This window comes from Penaeus vannamei, chromosome 11 (genome assembly GCF_042767895.1).
Source record: "Penaeus vannamei isolate JL-2024 chromosome 11, ASM4276789v1, whole genome shotgun sequence".
NCBI classification, from domain to species: Eukaryota; Metazoa; Arthropoda; class Malacostraca; order Decapoda; family Penaeidae; genus Penaeus; species Penaeus vannamei.
The window spans coordinates 26,903,934-26,913,933 of NC_091559.1; the positions used below are offsets into that span (position 1 = coordinate 26,903,934).

General features: G+C 39.9%; 1 protein-coding gene across 3 annotated transcripts in view; it reads right to left on the reverse strand.

Moving 5' to 3' along the window:
• LOC113804801 (uncharacterized) overlaps positions 1-10,000 on the reverse strand; it is an 11,304-nt gene that overhangs the window by 553 nt on the left and 751 nt on the right. The window contains exons 1-5 of one of the 3 annotated variants that reach the window (XM_070127129.1): positions 8,996-10,000; positions 3,390-3,853; positions 2,898-3,027; positions 2,310-2,511; positions 134-231 (exon numbers count right to left, since the gene is read on the reverse strand). The exon at positions 8,996-10,000 is cut by the window's right edge and continues 751 nt beyond it. In XM_070127129.1, the coding sequence (XP_069983230.1) occupies positions 134-231; positions 2,310-2,511; positions 2,898-3,027; positions 3,390-3,615 (656 nt within the window). In that variant the 5' untranslated portion in view covers positions 3,616-3,853; positions 8,996-10,000. Of the gene's footprint in view, positions 1-133; positions 232-2,309; positions 2,512-2,897; positions 3,028-3,389; positions 3,854-8,995 lie in introns of those variants that run through there. The other 2 variants (XM_027355708.2, XM_027355707.2) reach the window with 2 other exon arrangements.

Genomic DNA, 10,000 nt, shown 5'->3' on the forward strand with positions numbered 1-10,000 from the left:
AAGCGATATAATTATGAAACTTCATAAATTCTAAACCTAAAAATTCCCATAAGTTAAAATACAGTTAATGAAAGGCATTCTACATACTTTAGGCAACAAACCCAAATATTCTTATCAAAGTATCTGTCCACACCTTATATTTTTTGGATGTGGCCAAGGGTAATCACCGCTTCTGCTTAGGATCCACTCAGGAGTCACTGCCACCGACTGACACTGGGCTGCAATTTGTTTCTGGAAAATAAGTAAATGTGAATATCTCTTGCCTATTTCTTGAACTAGATTATTAATGTTATACTAAGTATAGCCTAACCCTCTGCTATCATGCCCAATTGAATAAACACCTGCATGTGATCACAAAAATTTCTGGTAACAGAACTTAAGAATCAATGGGAATAATTTTAACCAATTTTCAAACGGATGATCTACCCACATATTTTCTTAATACTTTCCTCTTAACAGTGTCCTAACTAGAAACAGCCTACTACAAGTAATAACTAGAAAATATAATAAAAAATAAAAGTGAATTTATTGAAAAAACAAACATATATAATGTTGAATTTATTGAGAACCTAAAACAAACAAATAAATACTATAATTATGCATATCATCATATTTAATTCTCAGCTGAATAAGGACATGCGAGTGGATTGACAAGTTCACTTAATGGCCACCAAAGGGTTCACACCTCCCTCAGAAGAACTTGTATGCTATACTGTTCAAGATCAAGTGAACATATCCTGCTGAGAGCTTGCACTGCTCAAGTGGTGAAAGCAGGAACATCAACCAGGCAATTACTAACTACAAGTACAATCCAATTAATTTCAAAACAACCAATGTGCTGAATTATGTGCAAGATACCAATCTTAATTTTTGAAGTATGCATGATAGCAGTGTATCATAAAATATAACATGTTAACATTTAAAAACTGTTATTACGGTTAACCCAAAGTCTCTGGGAAAATGTTGTGTTTACTGTTTCATTGTTTTGTGAAATATTTCTACACATAGATGGCTCTGCAAGTGGTGAAGCCAAAAGGAATCAATTAGTAGACCTTGTTTCCTCACCTGATTTCACCTTTCCTTGTTTGTGATTTTTATACTAATGCTATCAATATTGATGCTGTTATTTTTATTATAGACATTATAATGATTATAGTGTTATTAACATTACTAACAGCAATATTAGATACCAGAAAATATTTTCAAAAATCAAGAAAAAGGGCAAAAAAGTGAGACACATAGTACTCATAATGACAGTGAGGGATGAGTGAGTGTGTGGTAATAATGTGTATCAATGAATGAATCAATGAATAAAAAAGTAAACAAATGAGTAAGAGAGAGAGAGAGAGAGTGAGAGTGTGAGTGTGAGTGTGAGTGTGAGTGTGAGTGTGAGTGTGAGTGCGAGTGGGTGTGTGTTTGTTTTTGTGTGTTTTTGTGTGTTTGTGTTTGTGTGTGTGTGTGTGTGCGTGTGTGTGTGTGTTTGTGTTTGTGTGTGTGTGTGTGTGTGTGTGTGTGTGTGTGTGTGTGTGTGTGTGTGTGTGTGTGTGTGTGTGTGTGTGTGTGTGTGTGTGTGTGTGTGTGTGTGTTTGTTTTTATGTGTGTGTGTTTTTTTATGTGTGTATGTTTTTATGTGTGTTTCTATGTGTGTTTTTTATGTGTGTGTATGTTTTTATGTGTGTATAGGTTTTTTTGTGTAAGTTTTTTTTTGTGTGTGTATGTTTTTGTGTTTGTGTTTGTGTGTGTGTTTGTGTGTGTGTGCGTGTGTTTTTGTGTGTTTTTGTGTTGTGTGTGTGTGTGTGCGTGTGTTTGTTTGTGTTGTTTGTGTTTGTGTGTGTATGTGTGTGTTGTGGGTGTGTGTGTTTGTGTGTGTGTGTATGTATGTTTGTGTGTATGTGTGTTTGTGTGTGTGAGTGTGTGTTTGTTTTTGTGTGTGTGTTTGTTTTTGTGTGTGTGTATGTATGTTTGTGTGTGTTTGTTTTTGTGTGTGTGTTTGTTTTTGTGTGTGTGTTTGTTTTTGTGTGTGTGTTTGTTTTTGTGTGTGTGTTTGTTTTTGTGTGTGTGTTTGTTTTTGTGTGTGTTTGTTTTTGTGTGTGTTTGTTTTTGTGTGTGTGTTTGTTTTTGTGTGTGTTTGTTTTTGTGTGTGTGTTTGTTTTTGTGTGTGTGTATGTTTGTGTACACAAGTATGTGTGCATTTGAGGATGCATATGGGGATGTATGCATGTTCTTCACAAAAAAGGTTGTAATCAGTAAGTAACCAATGTGTAAAGAATTTTAATGCAAAAATAATGAACACGGAACTACAAGCTGACCTCATCATACTGAGTCTTGCCCTGGTATTTTATGGATTTACTTTTCTTGCTTTTATTGCTATTTTCATGAGCATCTTCAGAGGCTTGTGAAGAATCTTCAATCACAACATCTTTTACAAACTGAAAAGAACATCCATTTTGATTTTGCGGCCAAGTACTTGATTCACAGGCAGGAACATCCCCTGCAGATACCACAACATTTCTGCAAAAGATACCAAGATAACACATCAGCACCAGCAAAATTCAGCAGTTAAGAAAAACATCAAATACATAATTTTAAAAATATAGAAAATATATAGATCTATATACATATATACATACACACACATACACATGTATATATGCATATATATATATATATATATATATATATATATATATATATATATATATATATATATATATATATATATATATATATATATATATATATATATATATATATATATATAATAATAATTAATCATCATTATTATTTTTTATTATGGTTATTATTACTATAATAATAATAAAAATTACTATTAGAAAAACAGTTTGATAAGAATGTCAAAATAAAACAGGTCTTTCAAAATGGAAAAGACATCTCACTTGTCTAGAATTCCTGTAAGTTGTTTGGCTAAATATTTGGATATTGATGATGGAAGATCTGCTTCTCCCTTTCTGTTGCTCCTGGCAGTAGAGGAAGATCTCACTTTCTCACAAGCTCTTAAGCCATGACCTGATCCCCAAGAGAAAAATAATAATATGAAGATTAACCATACACAATATCCACTATGCCATATTTATCATCATCAATGTGAATTTTTTAAAAATCAAAATAGCAATTCAATTCATAAAGCACTTCCAAAGTAAATAAAAATGAACTCAATGCAACTATGAAATTATCAGTTACGATTTTCTTTATTTAATGTTTATGATCCTTTGCAACCAATGTGAATGGGTTCACATGTTGATCTTTGTAGAGGCAGAAAAAATTAATAAACCTGATTTGTAGGCACTATCCTCTGCTAATGATAACAATGTAATATTCAGAACAAGTATCATGTGTTCAAAAGAAAATGCAAACCAGATGAAACATACCTCTCACTATTTGAGCTCCGTCTGCAGCCGTACATCTCCGAATTCTCTTTAAAAGCAGAAAAGAGGGCCGATCATCTTCGTTTTCTAATTTCTCTTCCTTTCCTTGAGGCTGAACTCCTCCACTCACATCTGCCAAGCTGTTATTTTTACCATAATTAACTGACAACGTTGGATCACATATTGCTCTGAATCTCTCATCATCTTCAGAATCTGAGCTACTTGACATGATGTCAACTTTATGCTTTACAATGAAGCATGAATAAACTGAATTCCTCCTCTTTTTTTCTTCTTTTCTACTGTCACTCCTTCTTTGTCTTCTTTTTTTATTGGTTTTGTACTATTTAGTAGCCTATATCCCCTTTCTTCTCGTATCCTCCCCTTTTTTTATATTATTTTTGCTCTTTGTAGGAAATTGTATGTGTCTTTGAATGCAGTACTTCTGTGTTTGCGTTTCACGTCAGCACCTGAAAATAACAAATCCATATTAGGAGTGTTTATTTTAAATTATCAGCAGTATAGTGTGTTTTCCTGACCAGGGATATTTTAAAGCACCAGGAAATGCTTGCCATGCATCAGTGAAAAATGTTTCATTCTCAGTGTTGAGTTGACTCTGGGTTATTCTTAAGGCTATACATTGGCAATGAAGAAGTAATAAGCATTAGCAACCAACCCAGTTTGATATCTGAGCTCATTACCTTTCCCAAATTTCAGAAAAAAAAAAGAAAAAAAAGACTACAGACAAGGATTCAAACAAGATCAGTGTTCTAGCTCTATGGAGGTAGGTGGTTTTCTGCAAGCAAAAATCCTATGACCAATTATATGAGTAAAGCAGATAGTAAGTTAGAAAGATGGAGGGAAGCACCTGAAGATTGAGGTTTAAAAATCAGCAGGACAAAAACAGAATACACGCAGACGGGTGGAGAGAAAATTCAGGGAACAGTGAAATTAGGCCAAGAAGACATCAATAGGGTTATTACTTTTAAATACCTTGGTTCAATTTTGAGTGAGAATGGAAACTGGAATGCAGAAGCCATATTCAGAGTTCATGGAGGGATTGGAGGTCAACAGGAAGATCAAGTGCAAAAGTTATAAGAAAGTTTTATGAAAGTGTAGTTAGATCAGCTCTGCTCTATGGGGCTGACTTGGCTATTAAAGAAAGATCAAAAAGAAAATGAGGTGGATGTGTGGAGTCACAAGAAGAGACAGGATCAGGGGGACAGACAGTAAAAGTATTAGAAGTTTCAGAGAAAGCTCTGGAAAGAAGACTGTAAAGGTTTGAACATGTCAGGGGAAGAGAAAATGAGCATGTATGTAAAAGGATCATGAACATAGAATGAGAAAAATGGGATAGCTGAAATTCAGATGGAAAGACAGCATATAAAATGTCATGACTAGAAATGTTCACCCCATAAAGAAATAAGTAAAAGCAGAAGGCAAAGAAAAGCATACTTTGCAAATATCCCTCCTCCTAGTATAAGACTACGTGGCTCCAGGTGGCAGAGCCCCCTGGCTAGGCACATATACAACCACGGGGTCCAGTGGGCAGAGCCCCCAGGCTATGCACTAAGGTCCAGGGGGCAGATACCAAAATTATTATGATCGGTTATGTGAAGGTATTATGAAAAATTACCAGCGTCTTGGAATATTACATTTTAGGTGCCATTCAGTCTCAAGTCAAAGATCTTTGGTGGACAGCTCTTTCAAAATGTTGTACACCTGCATATATTTCCTTAACGTTACTGGCATATTTCAATCATTTAAACAATGGGGCTGATGCCAACAGAAGTGCACAACCACATCCATCCTTTGCTTCCAGCTATGGGGATCCTTCATGGCGAGCTGTCAGGCAGGCCCTCGACCCATCTCTATCTCCTCACAGCAGGTCTGATTGAGCTGCCCACAGTATGACTTCCTAGATTGTTCCACAGGCCTCCTCCAGCAGGATTGTCTCATCCACTGGGAAACGAGCTAGGTGCAAATGTAGGCTGTGGAATTTTTTACAAAAGGTGTCAAGACACGACTCCAAGGCACTTGATAGTGTTCAGGTTTTCCCTTCTATAGAGCATAACTAGCTGTTTCAAGGTCTTGAAGACACTTAATTTAGTCCTGCATAGGTACCAGCACCTCCAAACGCTCTTGTTGAATGAGTTCATGGCTCCTGCTTCCAGATCAATCCATTTACTGATTTCCTGGTCTGACGGCCCAGAGACATGGATTGCACTACTAAGGTATGTAAAGCTCTCTGTGACGTTAATGTTTTCACCACAAGTACATATTGACTGAGCTGGTTCCCCTAACAGTCCCCCAAAATCCTGGAGCTCTGTCTTGGTCCAAGAGACCTCTGAGCCCAGGGGGTTCGCCTCATTGCTGAAGACATCAAGAGCTGCCACCAGAGATTCCAGAGACTCAGACAGGATAACAACACTATCGGCAAAATCAAGGTCTATGACATTGATATTGCCCAGTGTTGCTCCACTGTGAGTTTGGATAGTAGCTCTGCCCATTCTCCAGTCCATACAAGTGTTGAAAAGTGTTGATGTAGGGACACAGCCTTGCCTCACTTCTGACTAACAGCAAAGAAACTATACAGGCTCCCACCATACTTTACTGCTCTTTCAGTACCAGAATATGGGCTTGCTATCAAAGCAATAATCTGTATCGAAATTCCCCTAAATCTCAATCTCTCATTGTGATTCATGATGCACCGAGTCAAAAACTTTCTTGAGGTCCATGTAAGCTGCAAGCAGCCCACAGCCAAACTCGTGACAGCATTCCACAAATACTCAAAGCACTTGGATACAGTCTATTGTGGACTTACCAGGAGTGAATCCATACTTTGCCTGGTATACTTAGCAGTGTGATGCCACAGCAGTTGTTACATTCCCAACAATCCCCTTTCCCCTTCTAGAAAGGGATGACCATGCCCCTCAAAAGATCCGAGGGAATGGAACCAAACTGCCAGATGGCAGCCAGGACAGTATGCAAGCCCCATGCCACAGGTTCATTCTCAGCCTTTAGAAGTTCAGCAGGGATCTTCCTACCCTCAACTTGGTGTAGGAGGTTCCTAACTAATGGGTGGGTCCTGCACGGGAATTGCAACACCACTAGAATCCAGACTAACTGCTGGAGGATCTACCTGATAAAGCCCAACATTCACAAACCTCAACATGATCTGAGATGATCCATCCATCTACTAAGAGGACTGTCCTCTTCAATGAGGGCTTGGAGTTCAGTTTTTTCAGGGCTTGGTAGGCAGGACAAAGGTTGTTTAATAAGAAATGGTCTTCAACTTTCTCAGCAAGATTCTTGATGAACTGTTTCTTATCCCTTGGAAGCAGTGTCCAAGCCCTGCGCACCAATGGTCAGTGCAAACCCTAGAAAGCCATTCAGTCAAACCACACAACATGCATCTGTGGCCTCCAGTGTCTCCAGCAAGATGAAACTCTGGCTTATTCTTGGGCATTTGCCAATGGACTCCCACGCTGTATCCACATGAGTGCACAAAGGAAAAATGTGTGGGCCACCACGACCAGAGCTACCACAGAAATCAGTGTTGCCACATTCACACACCACCAAAATTGCTTCTTTTGTGCTTATGTCTTATCAACATTTTTTTCCTTTTTCTTTTTTTCTTTACAAGTTTGAAAAAGAAATAATAAAACTTAACACAGAGTCCTCAATTAAATATTCCTTTATTCTTCTCTTTTATATGCTGGGCTACTAGATCCAATGTTGGGCTACCAAATGTGGATTAAATGGGAGCCCAGTGGGCTACCATCCCTCAATCTATCCCTGTGAAGCCCTCTGGAGTGGTTACTGGAAAGACAGGGGAGTCTGAAGTGGACCCATAGGGTTGCCACAAGCAATCTATGGTCAGTAACAAAGAACCTTGCAGTTCTGGAGGCTCCCCCAGCAAATGCTAACAAGGATGTAGTCGATCTCCTTACCTATATCACTATACCAAGTCTAGTGATGCAGGATGGAGCACTAATGTCTAGCTAGAAGCTAGAAATCCTCAATCTTTGGGACCTGGCCAAGTCTCAGAGAAGAAGGTTGTTCTTGCTATTGAGATCAGCCCCCAAGCTGTGGAGACCAAATGACATCTCGTCACCAGCTTGATCATAGCTGGAAACAGTATTGAAGTCACCCAGTACAATATGAATGTTTCACAAGGGGCATTTTTCTATCATAAATGTGAGTTTGGCATAGAATTCCTCTTTCTCATTAAGTTTACAAGCTTTAGTAGGAGCATACACAGCAATAAATAACACAAAGCTAAAAGCATGCTTCAATCTCAATGCCATCATATGCTCATCAACCAGATAAACCTCTATTACTAAATATTGAAGTCAGCTGGAGATGGCTATCGCTACTCCCTGGCGATAGCGACCATCGGCCTGGCTCGAACAGTAGGTGTACCCACTGCTTGGTCTTCTCACCTCCAAAAGGTGAGCCACCTCAATTCCCAATCACTCCAGTTCCCTAGATAGCAGGGGTAATTGTTCTTCCTGCCAGAATAAGTGGGTGTTCTGAGCTACTACCCGTATAACCCCCCTGAGGTTAAACCTGACAGTTGCTCTGAGTGGAGGACACCTCTGCCACCCTTGCCAATGTTGCCCCATATAAAGGGGAGTGGCAAGCCATGGGGCCCAGCGTTCACTTGTGGAGTTCTCCTCTGCTTTGCCCAACATGCCACACACAGTCATGGTAGCTGCCAGGGTACAGGCAGAATGAGTAATTGTCCTTCCCATCCTGCACTCCAGCAGTCACTCTCCCAACAGGACCCATATCCCACCTCACTTGCTAGTACCCCTCTCCCCAGCATTTCCATATATAACAGACAATGCCAGTGAGTTTATATCTGAGGGGGAGGGCCCACCACCCCTGAGATGCCCATTTACCACATGCCAGTGGGCCATGACTCTGTGCCTCTAGGGCCTTTTGCTTCTCAAAGACCCCCCACAGTTTAGCTTAGGACCACAAGGTGCCATTTCCATAGGTGGCCCAAGGAGGCACTGCAGAAGTCTCGATAATGGAGAGGTATTCAGTATCTGAAAAGCTGGCTTGGTGTATAATAAATTTGGTCTTGGCAAACATATCTGGAGGACATAAACTACTGATTCCAGTATTGGGCGTCATTTCCAACAATACCAAAATGGCTCTGAATTCCTAGGGTTTCAACTATTATGGACTCATGAAAAACCTGTTTCTTACAGATTATTCTTGGTAAATTTGGAAGTGCAACCCCACACCCATTTTCAGGTGAAAAAAATATTTTTCTAATAGATTTAGTTGTGTTTCAAACGATTCTAGCTCTCATTTCCTTTGCTAATGAAGCACATCTACTATATCAAGCCTGGGGAGGGCATGATATACATCAAGGAATTTGGGGGTAAATTCAAGAAATATTGGTAGAACACTGGCAAGCATCGTATATTAACTTATTTCTGGGCTATATTGGTGAGCTTTGCCCCCTCCAACCCCATATCATGAGGGGGGGGGGGGGTTGCTGCCCCCTCACTCCTCACCTGGTCTACAAAATCTTCACCTCGTACGTTCTGGCAGGAGAAAGCCCAGGCCCAGGAACAGTTTTAACCACATCTTACCTTAAGCATTACCTCCAGATGGGCCAGGCTGTGGGTCACTAGGATCATTGGGGTCTTCCAGGTTGTTGTTGGCAGGAATTACGATGCTTATCTGCCGTTCCTTATCGGACAGTGGAGGGTACAATTTTGCGGCCTCAATGAAGAACTGGTGATGGACTATTTCCGTCTTGTACTTGTGGAGAAACAGATGCCGGGCCAAGTGTTGTTTATAGAATTCTTGTCGATTACCTACTTCCTTGCTCCACTTTTTCACATCTCGCCACAACCGCTCAATGTTCTGCGTATGGATATCTGGGTTTTCAGGATCCACAAAGTATTCAGCGTGGTTTCTGATTTGGTGTTCGTAGCCGTGTTCGCTTATAGTCTGGTATGCGGTCCAGCCATCACTTACAATGATTGACCCGGGGAGAATATACTTCTTTATTAGAGGTATGAGGGTTTCAGCGTTACAGTTCCTGCTCAGGGGCTCAACAAGGGGGACAAGGAAGAGCTTCTTGCTTTCGCGCTCGATTCCACCAAACAGCCAGATCTGGCTCAGCAGCCTTCCCCTCTCATAATTTGGGTTACCAAAGTGTGTCTCATCAATTTCAACAATGATTCCTGGTCCACCTATGGGTTCCTGGTTGTCTAGACAGTGCTCAGTAATCTCTGAGCAGAAGCCATGCCATTCCACACAGGTGCGCTCAGAAATATGGAGCCACTCTATCACGGTCTGATGGTCCCAGTGTTTGCTTAGCCAGTGATTAACAAACAAAACAATTTGATAGGGTTCAAATCTAGTTCCCGAGAGGAATGTACCTTTATAGTCGCTTACAGTAAAGTTACACTGTTTACTTCTTTTTGCTTTTGGGACACTTTTCCATGCACTACAAATCCACTGGTGTCTGTCTTTACTATAATGACACTGTGTTTTACAGTGCGGGCATTGTACTTCCACTGGAAGTACACTGTGATTTCGCAGGAATAATAAGCTTGCATCATTATCTCGATGATATTTCGCAATGA